Source organism: Varanus komodoensis, unplaced genomic scaffold (genome assembly GCF_004798865.1).
Source record: "Varanus komodoensis strain SLA01 unplaced genomic scaffold, ASM479886v1 scaffold70, whole genome shotgun sequence".
Taxonomy (NCBI): domain Eukaryota; kingdom Metazoa; phylum Chordata; class Lepidosauria; order Squamata; family Varanidae; genus Varanus; species Varanus komodoensis.
Window position 1 is genome coordinate 1829360 of NW_025336348.1, and position 24213 is coordinate 1853572.

Genomic DNA, 24213 nt, shown 5'->3' on the forward strand with positions numbered 1-24213 from the left:
AATGTGGCCAAGAACATGTCCAGACATGTGAGTGAAGTGGAGGGGGGGGGGCCTCACTATTTTCATTTTACCTTTGGAATAATTCTCATGTCGTTTTTCTAAAGGTATTAAATATGGCATGAATAGCAGGCAGGGACTATGGGAAGAACCAAAAAGGCATGTGAGCACATAGGGTGGGCTTTCAAACAGAGGCATGCAAAATTACTCCCTGTCAGAGAATATGCAGAATTAGCCTTAGAACTGAAGATTTGCTCTCATGTCTGATTAACTCCAGTGGCCTTTTCATCTGGTTCATTATTCTTTCCATGAATGATTTTCCATACCAGTGTTTAAGAACTGGAGGCTTGCAATGCCAACAAGAAACATGTAGGAATTAAATAAATACTTCCCCACTCATGTCTTCAACTTCTCATTCTTCTCCACTAAAATAAATGTTAAGTGAAGACAGTTGTAGCTGTAATATGCCTGTGACACCTTTCTTATGATAAAGATGATTCCACCAGTGTATCATTATTAACCTTCACTCATTTTGGCAAGCCAGAGTAAATGTGATTATCCAAAAACCTTCTGAGGAGCCCAGCAGAAATGAGGTTCTTAAGGCAAGATCATAGGCCAAACCTACACATTATGGGGTGATGTGTGGAAATCACTGACAAGATCTCCCAGGTAAAACAGTTTGAAAAATATGGTGTTTTCTCACCCCCCGCCAGGAGTAGCCAGTGAAGAGGAGCAGGGTGGGAAAACATCATGTGTTTTCCCCTAAGTACACATTGTCCGGGAGATACAGGTCAGCAACTACCACATTTCCCAGTAACATGAAATCTGGGGACCTTAACCCTCTTCCATTCCTTTCCTACTGTCTCAGAGTTATTGTTCTAGCACAGCAAGAACACACATCTTGGCACCTTCCATTGAACTACAGAACCCAAAGTAAAAATGTTTTACAAAAGACAGGAAAAGTATCTGTTCAAACATCACAAGTGCTCAACTTCGTCCTGAGCTGTACTCACTTCGACAGCATAGTGAAAAGCTGAGATTGCAGGATGCACAGAGAGGTTCTCCAAAGGCTTAATATGAGGTGTCTCCCAACCTGAAGCTAACGACCACTCTATGAACAGCATGTTGTCTGTGAAAACAGTTCCAAACACCAGGCCGTTCAGGTCCGGCTTTTCTTTGAAAGTGGTAGACGGGTTGATTTTTAGGTCAGCAGCCTGGAGAGACAGAGATAAGCAAACCAACCAATGAAAAAAAACGAAACAAAAAATACAGCACCACACAACAAAAAGCAAGGCATGATAATAGCTATAAAGCAGATATATGCACCTGCTTGGAGATTTTATCCTGTTAAGTAATATAGGAGTAGAACGAACGAACGAACGAATGGTACACTGATTATATTGAAGTGAGACTCTTCCAAAATCACAGGACGCCAAGAAACCAGGAGCAGTTCTGCCTTCAGCTTGTTATGAACAACACCAGAGATCATTGCCTTGGAGTTGCCTTTTATGCTTTTGATAAGAGCTACTTTTGCTGTAAGAACTGTTTATTTTGTCGAAGAAGCTTTGTCCTACCTCTGTCTCCCAGGGATGCAGGTTAGATCCTTTGAAACAGTGGGAGCGAAGAATTTTATAAAATCTATTTGTTCTCCATTTGGGGAGAGGAATTGATGCATTGCTTGCCTAGGCAACTTTGGAGGCTCATCCAGCATCCCCAAGCCTATTCAGGCAACTGATAGGGCCACAGACAAGGAGTAAGCTTGTTTATATTCTACACTCAAATTTCATTACAGGTGATCCCCAGGTTATGAACATCCAGGTTATGAACGACTCATACTTGTGAACATGTGGACTGGCATAACCTGATATGAATATTTCTTTTGAAAAGCCACAAATTTCTCTAGGGAATATGACACATTTGGCAGTATGTTCTCAGTGGCCCTAGAGATATTTATAGCTTTCCTCTAGAGATAGTCATGGCTATCTCTAGGGAACTATGCGGCGTGTTTGGTGACATGTCTCTCAGTGGCAGTATAGTTCCCTAGAGATAGTCATGGAAAGCCATTTCCTTAGACTAAATGTTGTCATCTCCTGTGAGCTCTTCAGCATCTCAAACAACACATTTGCCCCCTCATCCACATAAACCTTGTGCTACATCAGGAACTGGAACATGAATCTCAACAAATGCCCAGCCAGCTCTTTCCAGACATGGATCCATTGAGACTAATTTGTCATGGTTTAAAGTGTTTTGAATGTAATAAGCAGGCACTGGATTGTATTGTCCTAGCAGAACATTATCAGAGAACTTCAGAAGAAAATGAGGGACTAGTAAGTCACTTTTAAAGATCCAAGTTATTTTCTATTGAGGTTACATTCAAATTAAAGATGGACACACAATGAAGTTGAAACATACATTAAATCAGGCATAAGAGGCAAGTTATGACAATTATTTCAACATACAGAGTCTCTCTCTTTCTCTTCAGTACCTGCAGTTAGTTTATTATGATTATATTGTTATCATTATTACAATGCTGTAGTCTGTTTAAGATGTTTCAGTGAATACGGAAGTGTTTCTCAAGTGTTTTATATGCATGAAAAGGTAAAATATACACATAAACCAAGACAAACATTTGGCTTATTCATGTGATCAAACTTGCACAGAAATTTGACTTGAGAATGGAACTCGTCCATAACCCAGGAATGATCTGCATTGTTTTCAATAAACTGTGTATCATCTTTGACAGAGGTGGCTTTGTTGCTTCCTAGTTATCCTTGAATCTGAAGTGAGGTGTTTGGGGACTGGAAAGTGCCCAAGGCGGCTGAGTAAGACCACATGCAACCACAATAAAACATTCATTCTTAAAAAGGAGCAGAGAAAGGCTATGAAGTTAACACTGAAGCTGCAGCCGAACAAGAACAAAAATAGCAACATTCAAATCTCCTCAGAGGGCCAAAGACCTTTCTAAATGAAAAGCCCTTCAAAGCAAATGGAAGGGTGGTTAGAAGGCCTCTTCAAGAATGGTCCTCCAAAGCTTAGCTGAAGCTACAGAAAAGCGGGACTGGGACTCAGGAGAACAGGACTCTGCTTTCCACTAGGCCATGAAACTCACTGGGAGACTTTGGGGAGATCATTTTCCCTCAGGCCAACCAACCTCACAGGGAGAGGGGAACCAAGAAAGCTACCCTGGGTTCCTTTCAGGAAGCAAAAAGGCAGGGTATAAAAGTAATAATATTAATCAACTTTTCCAAGTTGGTAGCAAAGGAGTCTCAGATGTCAGCCAGACATAAGAGGAAAGCATTAAAACCAACTTAAATTGTTTACAGGGAGAGTTAGACACAAACAATAGGAGTTTATCATCTGCTTTGTCAAAACAAAGGAAAGGAGTAGAGAAAAATGGCTCTGTTGTCACGGTGGAAGGTCAAAAGAACATGAAGCAGCTCAAGGATCGCTTCTGCTGCTCAGGCGCAGATTTCCTTTGCCTCCATGGGAGGGTGACGATGCTCTTGTGCTTCAGCAGCCATAAGAAAGTCCACCTGCACTTCATTTCTCAGCTGAAAGTCGGCCTGCCAAGCACATGACCTGAATATATGCAGTTGATTTTCCCTAGCAACAAAGTTTGATTGTGAATTGTTGGTTTGTTTAATGAAGTGCACACAGCCACAAGGACAAACAGAATTACTATTCATTTTGCACTGTGGTCCCTCAAAAGACAAAAGAAACCGCAGGTTCCTTTCCTCAATGCAAGACACTCATCCTGAGGAAATGTTACCGCTGACATGTCAAAATGTAAAAATAGCTCCAGCACTTCCATGCACAAATAAAATCATTTCAGATTTTGCTATTGAGGAACTGTCGGTGGATTTAAATGACAAGAGCAACTACGGGGTTTTTTATGTGAATTTTAACCAGACAGACAAAAGCATAGCAAAGAAAATGGCGGGGGGGGGCACCAATTTCCATACAGGAAATAAAATAGCCACTTTGAGCTGGGACAACATTCCACACAATTATGTGGTGGAAAAAATCCTTGTGAGAAACTTCGGCAGGTGGGAACTCCAATGCTCATGAGGCTGAAACAAAACCTATGAGACATATGAGAATCTGGAGCAGGCACGCCAGAGCAGCTGCAGTTTGGTACCACACATTTGGAGAAAAGGAAAGGAAATCTCTTGGACACCGGAAAGCCAAGTTATTCTGTGCCAGGCAAAACTGAGGCTGAAGGCGGACTTCGTATCAGAAGAGAGATCTCTCCAGCTACAGTGGAAACCCAGCTTCCTTCTGGAGGCAAAGACAGACGTGGGCATCAGTGCAATGAACGCATGCTTGGCTGGAAATTTTGCTCCTGCTTGCCCAGTGCTCCAGGCAGCAAGCACATGTAGAAGAGAGTGCTTGCTGACATCACGGACGGTCAGCCAACCACCGCAATGCACAGCCAGATCTCACTTCCAGCATGTGGACATGGGATTTTTCTTCAGAACCAACCACGTTGGGGAAGGTTATGATCACCCTGAAGGCAGCAAGGTGGCGTCTAGATCAGCCGCACTGCCCTAACCAAGCTGTGCACAGCTTCACCCTAAATTCTGCAGCCGCTAAGCATCAGTGCAAATGAAGCCAATGCAAGTCGGGCCCCAGAACGACAAGTTGCTGTGCGGAGTGCTCTGTGTTCGAGATGCTGGGTCCCCAGCCCGGTCCCCTTAGCCTTCCCAGTGGTTCAGTTTGCGTGCCGAATGGACTGGGCACGTTCAGTCCTCACTGAATGATGCCATGACCTTCTACAAGCCTCAGGGTTCTCTTGGACCTGATACCTCTGCCTCGTGTGTGGGCAGGACCATTTCTGCTACAGGGTAATGGCACTCATAATGTAAACAACAAAAAGGGAGAATGATATGTTAGTTTTCCTTATCTCATGTAGTTTCTGCAGGCTTTGCTAAACAGGAGAGAAACAGGAGTTATTGGGTCAAAAGGGCACCAAAACTCCATGCTTGAAATTCCTTCCTTCCAATCTGCCTGAGATTTTATCGCTACCTCTACATTTTGAAGTTCAGCTTCATTGCTACGTAGGAGCACGTTTCTTCCATCCCCCACACAACTCCTCCTTCATCTTCACCAAGATTTCCATCATGTTGAATTTCTGTGCCCAGCACAGAATTCCAGACGTACATAATGCCATCACGGGACACACAGGTGACCCGCCTGTAGTACGAATATACAAAACATTCTGCTGGTGCCGCAGCAGCCGCTAAGTAGCATAAGAAAAGGAAACCTGTTACAGCAGCTGCAGCAACCTCAGTGCTTCTCAGGCGGATCACAAGACACCTGTCTGGGTCGTTTCCTGTCATCTTCCACTTCATTCAGAAAGGCAACTACTTCCTATTTAGTGACACTGTCCGTCGATCTTGCTTTCACAATTCAGGCACTTTTGAAGAGGGAACCTACTGACAGCAGGGGAGGAAAGGGAAAGAGGAAAGGGAACAGAAAAGGAACAGGAAAAACTGTGGGGTACAATAAATCATTCCATTAACCCAAGAAAACAAGTAGAGACTAGAAAACAAACGGGGGGGGGGGAGTCAAGCACCTAACGTAAACGAATGGCTTGCCAGGTGCTTTCCCAACAGTCAGAAGCGAGCTGAATGGGGAGCAGAAGAGAACAGAATGCCCCGTTCCCTAAAGCATGGACGAAGAGAAGCCGCACCACATTCTCCTCCATACGGGAGCTGGTGCAGAAGCCAGCAAGAAGAACAAAAATGCAGTGGTGGATAACAGAGGGTGCCTTCTGCTTCTGCATACAGCGTATTTAAGAAAATAAGAAGATGCCACTTTAAAACTGCAATTCTATAGTATGGCTCCATATATTAATAGGAGGGACCTTCACGGCACTACATTCCTAACAGAGCAGCCCAGCTGCCAGCAGCTGATTTCTGTGGAATCTTCAAGGCAGATCTCAGGACCAGGTTGGTGCCAAGGGTAGACATGGTCAGGCACTTGCCAAGGGCCCAGCAGATGCCTCACCTACTTGTTCATTGACTCTCTGGCTGCCAAGTAAGCAGTGATGAGAAAGAGGATGAAGAGCTAGAAGAGCTGATGATAATGGCAGTGAGAAGGCAAAGTCCATAAGGGATTAGGATGAAGGATGTCTTACACAAAGTTCCTCAAAAGTCTGGGGCTGGCACCACTCTGGTACTATTCTTTTGAGAAGTTCCTGGAATGCAGCACTTGGAATAACCTCTTTGATGCAAAAGAGCTGCTGCCAGTCAGTATTGGCCAAATAGGCTTGTTGAGCCAAACGCTTGTCTCTGAGGAAGGCAGCTGCTCATAGGTTTCTCTACAGGAGGCATTAATTGCACATCCATGATTCCTCACTGTAGTTGTTTATGGGTGCTTTACACAATGTTGTCACTGTCCATGGACTCTTCTGCACTTTCCAAGCATTTCTAGTTTGTTTTAGAGCAAGGAAAGGGGGGTATTATCTGAAAATGGGAGAACAAACTGGAATGAGAAGCTTGTATATTCTCTCAATTCCACAATGCCTGCCTGTGGTGGAGTAATGGAACATATAGAAAAGTACAGAAAGAAAAACATGGCGTGGGGAAGGAGCCGGTCTTAACCCCATGAAAAATACAGAAACAGAAGCCTTGGTAAAGTGGCAGATGGAAAGGCTTGTGTAAAGAAGTCTAATGTTCCTATGGCCAAAGGTCAGGACACCTCCAGGGATGCTCCCAATTTGATAGGGATGGTTAATAGAGTTGGCATGACTGGAATTGTTGTTCTTAGGTGTCATCAAGTTATCTCCAACTTACGGAGTGCCCTGTATTGACAGCCCTGGTCATCGCTTGTAAACTGTGGATGATGGTTTCCTTGAAGGAATCAATCCATCCCATAGCTGGTCTTCTGCCTTTGTCATTCCCAAGCATTACTACCTTCTCCAGTGAGTCTTGCCTTCCCATGATGTGCCAGAAGCTTCCTTTTTGTCAGTTGTGGCTTCATTTGATCTGGGATCCACTGGTTTGTCTTTCTTTTGGTCGGAGTATTCACAAAGCTTTCCTCCAACACCATGTTTCAAATGTATCCATTTTTTTCCTGATCAGCTTTTTTCTCTGTGCAGCTTTCACAGCAATATATAGTGATCAAGAGTCCAATAGTGTGGATGATTTTGGCCTTGATTTCCAGTAAAACATTCTTCTACTTGATTATCTTTTCTCATTCCTTCATTGCTACCCTTTCAAGTTTCCATCTTCTAATTTCTTGCTGCAGTCTCCACTTGAACCTATGACCCAGGAATGGTATGCAAAACCTTTCACCGTTTCACTTTCTTCATTGTTGGCATTAATGTTGCATAGTTCTTCTTAGCCACCCCCCTTTTGTATTCTTAAGGTTCTGCTGAAGTCCTGATTTACCACTTTCTCCTTTTGCTTTTATCAGGAGTTGCTCCAATTCCTTTCTGCTTTCTGCCAGCGATGTGGTATTACTGCTTATCTCAAGATTGATGGCTCGTTTATTTTTCAGGTCTGCTTCCTCAGATCCCAATCCAGCTTTCCGTGTGATATATTCTGCATAGACTGACAGCAAGCAATTTAGGACTGCAAAATGTAGGGGAGTTGCATTGCAAAGGCACTGTAAATCGGGTTCCAGTCAGACTGTGCTGCCTCAAAGAGAGAGGCAAGAGTGCTGGACTGGGCCTCAGGAGCTGCAGGTTCTAGTCTGCACTCAGCCCTACAGCTCATGGGGCCAGTCACTGATTCTCAGTCTAACCTACCTCACAGTTGTTGTGAGAATAAATGGCAAGGAGGACTATGTAAACTGGCTTGAGCCCCTCACAAGAGGTAAAATCTGTTGCTGTTATGTACCATGAAGTCCTCTCCAACTCATGGAGAACGAAAGTCCTCCAAAATAGGTAATCCATGACAGGTCTTGTAAATTCAAGGCTGTGGTTTCCTTTATGGAGATCTTGTATTCAGGCTTCCTTTTCTTCTGCCTTCTTCAGATTGTCTTCTTCAAGGAGTTTTGCCTTCTGATGATGTGCTCAAAGTTTTGTCACTTTTGCTTCCAGAGAAAGCTCTGGCTTGATTTTACCCAAAGCCAACTTGTTTATCCTTTCTCTCTTCCAGGTATGCACAAAGCTCTCCTCCTGCTCCATGATTTCAGCATATCCCTTTTTTTCCTGTCAGCTTTCTTCACTGCCCAACTTTCACACCCATCTATAGCAATCAGGAAAACAACCGTGCGGATGATGTTAATGGTGGGATAGGACCATGATAAAGACATACATCAAGAAGCGTGCTTTAAGCAGAAGATGCCCTGTGGCCCTGAACGCCTGCACCGAGGCCGCCTCCTAACTGCTGAGCCATTTTTAGAGACATCAGCTTAACAGAGCATGGGGTGGGGGAACAACAGACATTTTCAGACTGGTCCTGAGCTTCGAGGAATCTTTATGTGATAACATCACTTGGAATGACAGGCTCTCTGAGGCAGGCAATGCGCTGCCAGCCAAACTCAGCTGTTGCCGGGATCTGTATGTAATACCAAGTTAAGTAACGGAGCCATAAGGCACGGCAGTACTTACTGCTAAGACTTTGGAGTGACCCGGCTCCGTGTGTCTGTGTGTTTTAGGGTTTATTCCTGCAGGACCATCTGTCTCTTCTGCTGGAACTCATCTTTCTCGCCACTGCCTTCCCCCACCCTCTGGCTTCCAGAGAGAGAAAGAGAGGGAGCGCAAGAAAGTCACTAACTCCAGCAAAGAAATGAGTCTGAAAGGATTTAAAACAGCAGGGTAATTCACAGTGCTCCTTATACTACCAAATAGTGCTCCATAAAGCCAACTGAAGGCAGAGGATCACCAGTCTAGACTGGGACCGAGGAGTAGAAGGGATTAAGTTTGCCTATTCACCTGTTGGATTCCTGATCTGAATCAAGACATCTGCACTTACTCCAGAATGGAAGGAAGGAAGGAAGGAAGGAAGGAAGGAAGGAAGGAAGGAAGGAAGGAAGCAAGCAAGCAAGCAAGCAAGCAAGCAAGCAAGCAAGCAAGCAAGCAAGCAGTACTTTGGCTTGGCTTGGAGGGGTAAAAAATGGAAGTCCAGAGAGAAGATGGTGCTAGTCACCACTTACTGTTTTCTCACCCACCCGTTCATTTTATTCAGTGTTTTGGACTGGGAAACCCAAAGTTCAGATCTCTACATAAGCCGCCCCGAGGCTTCGGCGAATGGGGCGGCATAAAAATGTTTTAATAAATAATAAATAATAAATACATGGTTTTAAAACTCAATGAGAGGCTTTGGGCCCCTTCTTCAGCTCAAGCTACCTCACAAGGTTGTTGTGAAGATAAAAATAGAATAGCCTCATGTTCATAGAAGAAGGGCAACGCAGCACATAATTTCTTTAACCTTCCCCCTTCTTCTGTTGTTTAATGTCTATTTTTTATGATAGTCCTTATTGGAAAATTAATTCTGGCAAATAATCTTGGTACTGGTTATTCCACTTGAGAATCTCAAAAGATTGGCATATTCCTATTTTACTTTAAATATTGCATTGTGTAGAAGTGTGAAATTTAAAAAGAGTGACTTTTTAAATGTGCCATCAAATAGTTTCTGATTTATGATGATCCTATGAATGAATCCCCTCCTAAATCTCCTGTCCTTGACAGCCTTGCTCACCTCTTATGGTTTTCTTTATGGACTCCATTCACCTCTTACTTGGGCTTCCTCTTCTTCGTCTGCCTTTGACTTTTCCTAGAATTATTGTCTTCTCCAGAGAGTCTTGCTTTCTCCTGATGTGTCAGAAGCCCGACTGCTTCAGTTTTACCATTTTGTGTCCAGGGAAAGTTCCGGATTGATTTGGTCTAGGATCCACCATCTTTCTTTCACTCCAGGCTATTCACAAAGCTCTTCTCCAGCACTGTTTCCAAAATATCCATTTTCTTTCTGTCAGTTCTCTTCACTGTCCAGCTTTCACACCCATCCATAATGACTGGGAATAAAATAGTGTGGATGATCTTGGCCTTGCTATTCACTGAGACCTCTTTCAGCTTGATCTTTTCAAGTTCCTTCATTGCTGTCCTTCCAAAATTCCATCTACTTCAAACGTCTTGGCTGTAATCTCCCCCTGAATTAATAACTGACTCAAAGATATTCAAAGTATTTAATAATTTCAATTTCTTCGTTGTTGACAGTAAAGTCCTACAAATCTTCCCTACCCAAGATTTTTGCATTTTAATGTTCAACTGCAGTACTGTTTCTGCACTTTCTTCTTTCAATTTCATCAGAACTTGTTTCAATCCATCGCTGAATGTCAGTAATATGGCATCATCCACTTATTTTAAATCATTGATGTATCTTCCACCAAGTTTCACCTCTTCTTCCTCTGATGCTAGTTCAGCTTTCTTTATGATATATTCTGCACATAGATGGAACAGACAGAGAGACAAAATACACCTTTGTCTGATGCCTTAGCCTATAGGAAACCATTCTGTTTATCCAAATTCTGTCCTAAGATTAGCTTCCTGTCCATAAGGATAACCAAGTGCTCGGGTGCTCCCATTTCTTTTAGAAGCATCCAGTTTCTCGCGATCCACACAGTCAAAATCTTTGCTGTAACCTATAAAGTACAGAGTTACCTTCTTCTGAATTTCTCTAATGTGCTTCAGTAGCCAAGGTATATTGAGATAAGCTCTCGAGTGCCTCTTCCTTTACAGAATCCATCTGCAACTTCAAGCATTTCTTGCTCCAAACAGAGAATAACAATTTGCTCTTCTGTTTTGTAGGGATGACAGTGGAATGAGGGAATGCTGTGAAAGCACCTAATGCGGCAATCTTGCTTCAGGTCTGGATGCTTGGATGGGGGACTGTCTTCAAAAACCTTCTGCCTACCACCCCAAACTCCAAAGGAAAAAGACAAACAAAATGTAGGCATCAGTGGCAGAATACATGCTTTGCATGCAGAGTGAGCCAAGCCCACTTTTATTTAGTTATTATATATGCTGCCTTTTCTCTGTAAGGAACCCAAGGAGGCCTACATAATCTTCCTTCTCCTCTCCAACTTATCCTCACAACAACCCTCTAAGGTAAGTTGGGCTGAGAACCAGAGACTGACCCTAACCCATCACTCCAATTCCTATGCAACATAGTCTCCCAAATGCTCTGCATGTTATTATTATTATTATTATTTATTATTATAACGTTTCTATGCCACCCCTTGCCGAAGCCTCGGGGCGGCTTACAACACAATAAAATACATTGAAATACAATAGAACATAATAAATTACCACTAAATACAAAAATACAAAAAATACACTGAGATACAAACATAATAATATAAAATTAAAATTAACAGTATAAAATAAGTAAATAAAGAATATAGGAGGAGAAAAGAGAAGGAAGAAGAAGTTGCCCTGGCCAGATCATATATTTTAACAACAATGCATGTCCAAGTAGAACTTGGAAAGACCCCTGTTGGCAAACCTGGAGAGCCACTGCCTCCTCAGGTGGACAATACTGAGTTAGATGGACCAATGTGTTAGATGGACCAATAATCTAGCTCAACGGGACAGTGCAGTGAGTGGACCAGGGACTCACTCTCTGCAGACATTCCAGAGTTATCATTCATCAGATTCTGAAGAAGAGCGATAGGAACTCAGAGGGTGGCAGAAGCCTTTGAAGCTCCATCAAGGGCACTGCCCACAATTTCCCAGGTTGACCATGTGAGCCGATATGCTTTGGAAGAGACAGGAGGGGTCCAAGAAGAGGAGGATGGAGAGCCATTGCCTGGTCCAGTCCCTGACCCATGAAGAGGCATCAGGAGAGGTCAGCTACCCAGGCAGAGGACTTGCATAGGTCTTGCCTGCTGGTCCTTCATCAGCAGGAGCCACCCTGGAAGTGGAACCCCCAGCATTTCCGAAAGGGAAGGATTTTCGAGACATCTCCAGTTTGGGTTCAACAATCTTTCCATGAGCCTTTCAGTTTACAAGAGAGCTTTTAGTGTTACATTGTCTTGTTAGCTGCCCATAAATATCTGCATTGAATAGGATTGCCTGATGTTTTGGAGCCTAAGGGCAAGAAGGGAAGGCTCATGACAGATTCCTACTTTCCTACCTAAATCTAAATTCTGAAGTCTCCACACAACACAACACTCACCATGATTCTAGCATGTTCAGTTATCCCCAGAGCATATTTGTGAGCTGTGATGCAGGTTACATGTGGAAATCAGCAACTTCTGAATCATTACGGCTTGAACTGGATCTAAGCTGCAATTATTAAATAAATAAGAATGGAACTCCCACAACAGAAGCATGATAATGGTTAATCTGATATGAGCAGTGTGCACTGCTTACTGCAGCTGTATTTTTCCATTTCATATTTATGCCTGGCTCAATCTAAAAGGGCATGGCCAGCAACGGGCACACACGTAATGAGAAAGACACAACTGGAGTGACCTTGAAATGGAATCAGGAGAACTGGCTGATTTTAAATGCCAGTATGTGCACTGTAGTCATCAGCCACAAGAGGAAGAGGAATTGTTGCAAAAGTAAAAGACTTTTCTTATCTTTTATTTACAGGAAAAATCAGACTTTTTGTGTTTTCACTGTTGAAAAGTGAACTCTTGTAAGTGTGCAATTATCTTATGCCAGAGAAATTTTCTTTTACGAAGTTTGCTCCATGGTACTCTCGAAAGTACATAAGGCATACAAAAGTATTATTGTCATAATGCTACTGCCAATTATTGCAGGAATGTATTCATTTCTTAAATGCTGACCCCATTTTCCAGCCAACCTAGCTCCCTAAGCAGCTCGCAAAATCAATGCATGTTGCAATAAATCAGCTGCACAATCTGCAATAAATTCTGCACACACATGCACACAAAATAAAAGCAGGAGAAATAAAACACGTAACTTAAGCCCAGCAGAGCTCCAATGTTAATGTTCACAATAATGGCTAGTGTCAATAAAAGCTTTTCCTCAAATTTTGCACGGTAATTGCCAGGTGAAAGGAAATCCTACATGGAAAGCCACCATGACAAGGAACACCCAGAAATTCCAGAAACCTTAGAAAATGAGAATGTGCCAGTCATGGGTGCAAGAAACAATGCCCCGATCTGGTACAAATTAGCTCTTCACTCTCTCCTTGTTCATTGTCTGAAGCCAGGCCAAGAGTCTTCAACAAAGGATATTTAAATTGATGCAACATTTTAATAAGCTTGGCACCGTGGTGGTGTGGTGTTTGGAGTGCGAGACCAGGGAGTTCCAGGTTACAATTCCCATTCAGCCATGAAGGCATGGAAGCTGGGTGATGCTGGGCCAGTGACCTTCTCTCAGGTGAACTTACCTCACAGGGTTGTTGAAAGGATAACATCTGGGGAGCGGACACCATGCATACTGCCCTGAGCTTCTTCAAGGAAGGGAAGGATATGTATGTAATAAAGAGTCCTATGCTTTATCATTATTTCCCAGTGCTTTATCATCACAGGCACCTTTTCATATGCACACCTTGCATTCCAGCTAATCTTCCGAAGTCCCCATCCAACAAAAACGAGAACCAAAATTAAAACTATACAAACAAAACAGAAATGACAAAACAGCCAGTTTAAAGCAGCCATAATCGTTTTCCTTCCTGAGCAAGTTCTACCAGAGTACTCTGAAATACGTTGCTGATGATGCAATCACAAGCATCTTGTACCTCTGAACAATATTAGAATTACCACTTATTAGGATACAGTTGACATGTTCAAACTCTGCTTCTCACACTCCTGTATTTAGAAAAGTTGTCCTGAAGCTTGAAGAAATCATGTTGGATTTTACCACTTGAAGGACAAGGGTGGAATGTTCTTGCTTGTATTTGTGGATTGTTTCTTCATCTTTTTTTGCACTTCTCAGTGAATGAGGCCTTCTTTTTTTACTCTGGTTTGATACCAAAGCCATGCAGCAGTTACTCCAGGGTGCCTTTAACCCGCAACACAGATCTGCTGAAATCCGTGAGCTTGAATGTGGCATCAGATCATCACCTGGCCTGCTCCAGAGGAAGCATCCGTGAGTGGGTCAGCCTTCCATCCCCTACTTTGAGCAGAACAAGGCTGAATCGCTTTCTTCAGGTCACCAGTTCAAGACTTGCTCCAGGCTCAAATCCTGACACGAGGGGCTGAAGACAAAACCATTCATGTGCTGAAAGTTAGAAACATGCAGTGCACTGGATGAAGCTAAATGGCCACCCATGAGACAAACTCCAGAGGGTTGACCATGCCAGCCTGCTGCAGAAAATGGATACCCCAGAACAAAACTGGTGGCATCTGATGAGGTGCGGTGTCCGCAAGACTCTTGGCTGCTCACAAATATTCCACGAAGACACAAATAGTGTTGAAGAGACAATGATCTTCAGAGAACGTAGTCATCTTCAGAGCATAGGTCCGGCTAGTTTCTCTCGTGCTGTTTCTTACTCTGACATTCTCATTTTGCTAACTGGTCGAAATGTTTAGTATTCCTACCCGTTGTCGAGCCTGTTCTAAAGCTTGCATTGCTTTCACAATCGCTGCTTTGACAGCTGCTGGTTCTTCTCACTTCAGTTATTACTGTCCGAGGAAGAGGCCTGGCCTGATGCATCTTGCTGACTGGCTGGCTGCCACGCCAGCTAGCGGCTTGCTCACTGAATCAGCCATCTGGCACAGCTGGCGGCTTGCTCCCGCCGGCCCAGCCATTCCTGCCTCGTGCCTGAGCCATGGGGTTTCCACACACAGTTGGCCGAACTCCCGCAAGAGGTCAGCCAGCCTCTCATGAGAGTTCAGGCAACAGGAGGTGGGAGCCCAAGGAGGGAGTGGCCACCTCGGGAAGAAGAGGAGGCAGCCAGTGGGGGTACACCCAGCTGTGGAGAGCGCGGCCCACAGCTCTCTTGTTGCAGCAGCAACTGGGATGGCAGGAAAGCGGCTGGGCGGGGTGGGGGGCTGCCCAGGGAACCTGTGGCAGGCGGTGGGTGCGGAAGCAGCAGCTTTTCAGGTGCTTTCCGTTCCAAGGCTTGATGCCTGAGGTAAGTGGGGCTGGCCCCGAATAGAAAAGCAAGACAGAAATCAAAACTCTCAATCCGCTGTAGTCACTTCATCTTAAAACTTCGATTTGTGTGTATGAATGCTGTCTAGGCTTACGTGGGTCAGTGTCCAAAAGAGGTATTAAATGCATATTTATTTCTGTTTCTATCCCACTTTTCTTTGCAAGAGGATGAGAGTGGCTAACAAGCCATGTAACGCCTAAGCAACACCATTCCAGCTGGAAAGCCAAAGCAAAGTAAAAGCAAAATAAAATACAGTAAAACTATTGCTGCAGCACCAGAAAATGGATAGAACAGTTGCCCACAACAGCAGAACTTGTAAAAATAGATCCATATTAATCCGGAGCCCAAATGTAAGCAGTGTGGGTGACAGCTGAATCTCCACTAGAAGAGAGTTCTGAAGTCAGGGTGCCACCATTGGGTAGACTCTGCCATGTGCAGGAGCCCCAGTGGCTCCATTGCTTGAGGGCACAGCTTTCCCCTCCACAGAGCATGGGAAGCGGGGGAAAGGCTGGGAGAACAGCAAAAGTCATTAGCAGAGGGTAAATCAGTAATAGAAGAGCACTAACAAGCAGTGTCAGGACTAAGATGCAGTTTACAAAACAGAGTTTGTTTTCCTTTGCTTCTTGAAACACCCCTGCTGAATTCTAACTTCCTACCAGTTTAAATTCCTGTGAAATTATGTACCATTTGTCCTTTAGCTTCCAGTAAACACTCTGCTTTTCTATTTTTTATGGTGGAGGAGAGGGAGTAGGGAGAAGCAAGCACATGAAAACAGAAATGTAAGAAATGATTTGATTTTAGGGATATCGATGGGAACGTACACTGTTCTGGCACAAGATGCCAGTCACCCAGTCATGCCTATTTCCAGAATATGTCATTTCAGACACACATGCACACCCTGTGCCAAGTTCCATTTTCCGCTGCCAAGAATAATTGGGAATGCATTGAGAAGGCTGGGCTGTTAGGAAACATTTTCCCCGTACTTGCTTGCTTGGTTTTTCGTATATTTCTGCAAATCTTAAAATTAGAGTTGGGACAAACCTTATGGAATCCATCTTGCACTAGCAGATTTTCATGCTTGTCCCAGTCCTGAAAACCAAACTGAGCCAAGAGGAAGTCTGTGAACTCCAGCAACTTTCCCAGAAGCTTCAGAATGCAAGTAGGTGCTGCAGACAGGTGCACCTGGGGGGGGGGGTGCTCTGAACAGGTGCGCCAGGTGCCATTCCCAGCAACTCACCTTTTCAGCTCGCCGCCGCCACCACCAGCATTTAGTGGTGGGAAAATGGCAAACCTGACTGGAGTCCAGGGAGTGAAGCCTAGGAAGTCTGATTGACTCCCAGCTGGAAAAGGATTCCTTGCACATTCCTACTTGGCATTCTGCCAAGCATTCTGCCAACTTCCTTCTTAATGTATTAATATATATACTGGAAGTCCCCAAGTTACAAACGTCCAAGTTACAAACAACCTGGATTTATGAATGAGCTGCCATTAAACCTATTAATTAAAAACATTACTGTGGAAAATTGTCATCACCATAGAGAGAGGGGGGCACAAAAGGGGAGAAAGGGAGGCCTCCAACGCATCACCACAGAGAGGGAGGCCTCCAAAGCAGGCCTTCCTGGCCTGCCCACCTGGACAAGGAACTCTCTCCAGCGTATCCTTGCTGCACAGAGGAAGCACTAGCGGGTTAGAGTGCAAGGCGGGAACTAGAGACATTCGTGGCTTTTCCACCTCCGTGTGAGTCCTGTGTCCCCAATACCCACGAATGTGGAGGGTTGACTACGTGTGATCTGGCTTGCATACAAATGCAACTTAAAGACCAATTTCTGTTTTCTCAGGAAAAGAACTTGTTTGTAACCCAGAGGCTGCCTGTAATATGGATGGATGGATGCCAGGGGTGTATAAAACAATCATGCATCCTCCTCTCCATATCCGAAGCGATCTGCCTAGGGGAACTGAATGGGAAACCCTCCTGTCCTGCATGTGGGATTCTATGGGCAGCTTGTTGGCCACCGCGTGAACAAGAAGCTAGACGAGGTGGACCCTTGATGGACTCTGACACAGCAGGGCTCTTCCCATGTTCTTAATTCATGGGGACAAGATGCGACCCGTCTCACCTGACAACCACAGAGGCCAGTCAAGTGAACAAGATGGGCGAGCGTCCGACGTTTGCGCCATTAAAGTCGCTGCATGCCATGGATCCAGAATCCTGCGTGGAAAATGCTTGAGCTGCTCTCCGTTTGGAGCACCGCTGAGAGCCCCTTAACTTTTCCCTTCCCTTCCGACTTGCAGTGGAAATACACGTCCATCACCCCACAGGCCGATGCCACCTAACTTGGCATATCTTAAGGACACTCTTTTCCCACTGAGTGGAAAACAGCCCCGGGCAAATAACGTACCTTGAATGATTCGGTCACATGCTTGGTGGCTGCCCCCGTACACCCTGCTGCACAGTCATTTTGACAGCCCTGCAAGGAGCAAAAGCCAGTGGTGAAACACACAAGCACACACAAATCCAAACAGAAGTGTGACATGCATTCACCTGTTTGGCAAATGCTCTGCATAACCCAAAGAGAAAATCCCAGGCTTGTTATTGCAGGCTTCAATCATATGTATATATTGAATTAATCCAATACATAATAAACCAGTGGTATATACTGCCAATGATCCTTGGTATGCATGCCAATTTTCATGTGTCTAGTAGATTTGGTACCAGATGGACACACTTCCACTTTTGTTATTATTAAAGATTTGGAAATTTCTAATAACCAAAACTCAGTTCAAGGCACCTTACATATAAAAACATAAAAACACAATCCAACCATTTCTAGTGGTAAGAATGACAAAGAGCAACTTTGCTGGTGTGTGGCTGGTGTGTGCGTACATGTGATTCCACCTTGCTGTGGATTTTAATCTGGGTTGTATTTATGTGTTGGAAATGCTTTTGCCTTGATTTTATCTGATTTGTTTTATGGGCATGTTGCACTTAAGTTTTTAATTTATACACGGCTCAGTGAACTTTGGCCACTGAGCCGTTTTAAAACACAGTAAAATAAAGAAATGCATGTCCAAGAATGTGGGTGGTCTGGAATGCTGTTGGCAATTACTGCTAGTAAATTCAGAAGTTAAGGCATATCCTAACTCTGTGGGAAAGTGTTGTAATTTAATGGTAGAGCTCCAGCTTTACAAGCACAAGCTACCATGATCAATCATTAGCATCTCCAAGTGGGGCCAGAAAAATCCTGTCTGAAAACCCAAATCAGTCAACAGTAAATGACTTGGTAGGCCAAGGGTCCAACCAGTACCAAGCATATATTCCACAATGTTTATTCATCTTTTAAACCCAATGATAGGAAATGTGTGGCTTGATAATACTGCAAGTGAGAAGGATCCTGGAATTGTTGGAGACCACGAGCTGAATATGAGTCAACAAGGTGATGTAGCTGCAAAAAGGACAAATGTTTATTTTGGGCAGCATAAAAAGAACCACTTCCAACTCATGTGAAGAATTTGTCCCCTTTAAGCAGCACTGGTTAGGCCTCATCTGGAGTCCCGTGTCCAGTCCTGGGCACCACGGTTGAAGAAAGATGCAGACAAGCTGGAAAGGGTTCAGAGGAGGCAACAAGAGTGATGCAGAGACAAGAAACGATTATGTGCAAACTTACTCAGCAGTGATTAAGAGACTCCAAATTTTCAAGATGTGGGAGGATGCCACAGTGTCCATTTATTTTGTTGGTGCTCTTCAAGCTGCTAATCCCATTTAACTCAAATACAGATGGGTTCTCTGACCGATCTCTCAGAATTCACTGAGTTCCTCCTTTGTTTCACCCTGCCGCCATCACTTTTCTCTCTTTATTGTTTTTACTGAACTTATATAATGCCCTCATTCAATTGCAGCATTAAATTAGGGTTTGGCATTTCATAAACAAGCTTCAGGTTCAGTAGCTCCCCACCTGCTCCCTAGCAGGCCACAAAAATGGACACAAGAAACTTCCCAGTGTTCTAAACCCTAAATGTTTGTTCATCTTAACGGTGGCTTAGTAAAGTAAGGTTTTATAAACCATTTTTGAAAGTTGGTTTGTTTCAGTAAATGCTATACAGAAGAGTTGCTGCTCAGTGCTTGACCACCTGATTTGCCTGCTCTTCAACTTGGCAAATCCAGGTGGGCCAGGAAAACCCCCTGCCCAGAACCCTGTTCCTGCCAGTCTGTGCATCCAGGCCAGAATTTGATGGACCAGAACGGCAGCAGAAAGCAGCTTCCTACATTTACTCTTGAATTGTCCACAACGACTGCAGCTCTCTGTGTGTTTTCACACAGGAGTCCATACCAATCCTGCCTGGAGATGCCAGCAGGTGAAGTTGACACCTCCTACATGCAAAGGAGAGGCTTCTCAACTGGGCTTTGCCCCATCTCAAGAGGCAGCTCAGGTCTCCTTGTGGCACCTAAAGAACACCCTGCAATTGTTTGAAGCCCTCCCTGAAGCCATAGGCACCAGGAGGAGCTGCTAAATTCCCTTCCAACTGCAACTGGAAAGCCACACAGGCGCCTCCCCAGGATCGCAAATGCAACCTTGGAGGGAGGCAAAGGGGGTGGGCAGAAGGAGAAAAAGGCCAGGTTAAGGGGAAAAAATCTATGGCCTCCCCAGTGTCAACTCAGCCCACTCATGAGCAGAATTCCTTTTCAAGTTGGGCTCAAAGCTCTGCCCAGAGGCAAAAAATGTAAAAGGAGGATGGAGAGGAGAGCCCCTGATGCTCCCCCCACCCCACCCTCCCAGCAGCAGCCCAGTGGGGCATTAGATACTCAGAGCCTCCAAGATCTAAATTACATGTCTGTCAAACCACTACTGCTAACTTAACTGTGGGAATGGAACTGGTTTCCTCTGGGCATGCATTACTAAGACAACCATTGTGTCTGTGCATGTTCACCTGTCCTACCAGATTTATATATTGCCTTCAGAGGTCAAGACAGCTCAAAGGAAGCAACGCGATGCCTGCATCCCATGGCAGAACCAGCCGTCCATCTTTTCCCTTTGATGTCCTATGCCATTCCTGGGTGAAGCTCAGTCATTGCAAACACACTGCCAAAGCACAGTCTGCAAGCAGAGTCCACTGGGATGCCTTCCATAAACCAATTAAGGTTATCACCCTTACACCTTTATCATGCCTCAGTGGAGAGCAAAGGGAGCATCAGGCAAAGAAAACGCTTTTTGCAGAAAGAAGAGGATGCAAAAAGAGAATGCTGCAAAGCAGAACCGAAGCGCCGTCTTCTGGCTTGGTGGATCACAGATTGTGCAGCCCCATTCCCAGCTGTTGCCGCACTGAAGCCATGGATGGTCTTCGGAGCAGGAGAAACACCACCTGATTGACTATTCTGCTTCCTCTGTTTACCAATATATTTGCAATTACTTTTAGGTTGCCTCTAAGGGTAGGATCCTCACTCTCAGCTCCTTGATAAACTAACTCAGGGGAAGTTTGGGGATAGACCAGCGCTGGAAGATGGAGCGTCTTCCATGGCATGCAGAGCACTCCAAGGTCAGTCTACAATATCTCCAGTTAAGAGGAGAAAGTGACAAATGATGGAAAAGACCTAGAACAAAAGTCCCCAATGTCATACCCACAGGCACTTGATTTTTTTTTTCATCTTGGATTCATGGATTTGAACAAAATGCACACTACTTTCTAACAATTATACATAGACTTCAGCAAAATCAGACCAAATATTCAAATAAACATCCATTTCAAGTTGCTTTCTATGTGCCACCCATTTATATTCAAAACTAGGATAAGGTTTCATGAAAATGCTTACAAGGTCTTTACGTCTCCCACCTTCACATCAATGTAGATGACACAACGGACTAAAATGTGCAAGCAAACAGCACCAGAGCTCTTAGGGCAATGGCGCTGCAGCACCGCCTTCAAACACAAAGGCCTGAACTGTACATTTCCCAAACCAGGCTGATGCCACCATTTTCAATGCAAACTCCCTTTCAAAGCAGGGCTAGTGGATCTGAGACCCACCAAATGCGATGAGCTACTACTCACATTACCCATGCCATTGGTCAGGCCACCTGGAATGATGGGAGATGTAGTCCAGCAGTGTTTGGAGGGATATAACCTTTCCAGCTCTGTTTTAAATTAATTTTAAAAGTCAATTAATTTTCAGATTAACTGAAGACACTAAGATACCGCACAGCCATGGAAGCCCCTCACTTTGGTGACGGAAGTAACGGAGGAAGATTAATGGAGAACAGTGATAACACCCACCAGGGAATTACTGCTAAAGAAAAAAAATCCACCAAATAATGAACTACCCCTATCTTATTGAGCTGAGCAAGTGATGTTGCAGAACTACTGACTCACTCCAAATTATTTTTAACTCCAGCTAAAAAAGCTTGCAACTCCTCGTGACCTTTTCCAAGGGAATCTGGAGAGGCCAAGCAATATATCCAGGCTACCGACAAAGCTGGACGCGGATCCTTTCAACTTCATTTGATGCTGAATTGATCCAAGTTTGGATATGTAATAAGAGTAGGAAATAGCCAAGATAATATTAATTTTAAAAGATGCATTCCAAATGTTCCTAAATTGCAAGATATGAAATTACAATTTATGCGCCATTAAGATAAAAATTAATGAGTGAATTAATTAATTCAAAGTTTTTGCTAGCTCCAACCTTGCTATGACTTTCTCCCTCTCCTCCATTCCACAGCTCTCTCTTGCAGGGACGAACATAATGCACTGTTTGGCCTCGATGCATAGTTTAGGTTGGCTTTGCCACTACAGGAAAAATATTGTCTGTCTTAACCCTTAAGTGCTGCCAGTACAGAAGCTAAGTAGAATTTCTGCCCTTGGAGAAGGCTGCTGGTTCCATTTGAGTGAGAAGCTGTTCTGTACTGGCCACTTGGTCATGAGGACAAGTCCTGAACTTTCAAGCCCTATACAGTTTGCTGACCGGGTACCTGAAGGAACTCCTATTTCCACATCATTCTGCCTGAGTCCACGGATCATCGTTGGAGTCCATCCTCCAGGTCTACCTGCCACCAAAAGCAGGAGTGGGCAACCTCAGGAGGTCCAGGGGCCATTTTTACCTCCTGAAGGCTGTCTATCCCCTGTGCGGAAGAAACATTGTCGAAAACTTTAAAATAGCACGTGGAGCAACCACAGAGTTCCAAAAGGGTCAAAATGATCTTTGAAAGGACCACTCTGGGCAGCATTTTGTATTTTTGTTTTTCTAAACATGTAATGCACTTCTTGGACCTAATGCACTGAGATCCTTTTAGGTTGGCTTTGCCATTGCTAGAAACTTATTTTGTCTGACTAAACCCTTAAGCTTGCAACTCCTCGAGATCTTTTCCAAGGGAATCTGCAAGGGCCGAGCAAAACATCCAGACTACCAGCAAAGCTGGACATAGTTCTTTTCAACTTCATTTGATGCTGAATTGATCCAATTTAGTTATGAAATAAGACTGTGACACAGCCAGGATAATATTAATTTTAAGAGATGTGTTCCAGAGGTTCCTAAATTGCATGCTATGAAATCATGGGTTATGGGCCATTAAGATAAAAATGTTATAATGTGTTAATTCATTCATTTCTTCAAAGCTTTTGTGAACTCAAAGCTTGCTGTTTTCTCCTTCTCCTTCATTCCACAGCTCTGTCTTGTAGGGAGAAACCTAATGTATTTTTGGTACATTTTAAAGCCTGAGGTGGAGGGCACAGCAGGTATCCCAGAAGGCTCATTTTGCTGTCCTTTTGACACCACGTTTCTAACATGTAGTTAAGTGCTGCTTCTATTGTCTGCTTTAGAAAGGATTCTCTTGTCTCCTGTGCGCAGGGTGCAGGCAGCCCACGGCCTCAGTGTCCGATACGTTAATTATCCATCTTTTCAGATTACTTAGATGGTGTCCATGCAGCAGGTCAGAATTTTGGAACACCAGCTATTTAGCTCGTACTGTTGTAATTTATTCTGGGAATGGTTTTACGGAATGAAAACTGGACAACCAACTGGGAGGGATGGTTTAAGCTGGTATCCTGCACTTGGAAGGGGTGTTGGACCTGATGGCCTTCTGGCCCCTTCCAACTCTGCTATGATTCCATGATTTAAAATTATGCCCTCTGATTTATTAGAAGGCTGTCATGGGAAATTACCACTGGAACAGTGTTCTAATGTGGTTTGTAAAACATTCACAGAGGATATTCTTGACTACTACTATTAGTAGTATATTGCATTTCTGTCCTGCCTTTTTTCCTCTTGTGAGGAACCCCAAGCAGCTTACATAGCTCTGTTTTATCCTCACAACAACCCTGTGAGGTAGGTTCAGCTAAGAGTGAGAGACTGGCTGACCAAGTGGAGACTAGAACACTGCACCTCCAGGTCCCCACTCCAAACTCTAACCACCGCACCACACTGCATCTCATCACAACACTCAAAGTCCTATTTATAAAGATCCTCATGGGAAAAATATTGTCCAAGGCTCAGGAAAAGATCTGTTAATTTTGGGTGCAATCCTATGGCCTCTCAACATCACCCTGGAGGCCACAGGATTCCTTGGAGGCCCAGCTCCCAGGTCCTGTGATCTCAAAGCTAGGACTCTGAAGGGCAAGCCCCCTCTTGCCCCCTCACAGACAGTGTGGAAAGGAGCACACTGGGACCCTCCCTCTCCGTGCTTACAGCTGGGCCTTGGGGCTAAAAAGAAGGGGGTGCACAGTGGAGACAGGGCAGAAGGCTGTGGCCACAGATTTACTCCAGTTCCAACTGGCACCTTTCCTCTCCGACTCTCTGATGCTAAATCGCGATGGCTGAAAATGGCCGCCCAGAGAAAATGCAGTGCGCCTGGTGCAGTGCCAGCCCATTGCCACTGTTCTGCCCCACTCCTGCCTTGGATGCTCATGATGCTCTCCATGTTGGGAGACTTTGTGTATCTGCTGGAGGACTTCACCCTGAGTGCCTTAATACTTTTTCTGTTGCTTGATTGTGAAAATCATGTTCCTTTGTTTGCACCAGCAGCCAGGAAATTGAGAACTAAATTTCTTGCTCAGTTCTGATGCTGGCTTTGCTACAAGTTATAGTTAAAAATGATGGTGATGGTGATGATTTACCACTTCAGTGTTTCCTACCTTCCCTCTGAGCATCAAACATCTAACTGCACAATCCTGTTCTGCCCCTGTTGTTGCCTTCATGATTTCTGCTCCC

At 44.3% G+C, this 24213-nt stretch overlaps 1 protein-coding gene across 4 annotated transcripts in view; it reads right to left on the bottom strand.

Annotated features, from left to right (window-relative positions):
- BCAT1 (branched chain amino acid transaminase 1) overlaps window positions 1-24213 on the bottom strand; it is a 67780-nt gene that overhangs the window by 27409 nt on the left and 16158 nt on the right. Inside the window, exons 1-3 of one of the 4 annotated variants that reach the window (XM_044452194.1) lie at window positions 21063-21172; window positions 17420-17488; window positions 1011-1211 (exon numbers count right to left, since the gene is read on the bottom strand). In XM_044452194.1, the coding sequence (XP_044308129.1) occupies window positions 1011-1211; window positions 17420-17488; window positions 21063-21071 (279 nt within the window). In that variant the 5' untranslated portion in view covers window positions 21072-21172. Of the gene's footprint in view, window positions 1-1010; window positions 1212-17419; window positions 17489-20826; window positions 20911-21062; window positions 21173-24213 lie in introns of those variants that run through there. The other 3 variants (XM_044452198.1, XM_044452195.1, XM_044452196.1) reach the window with 3 other exon arrangements.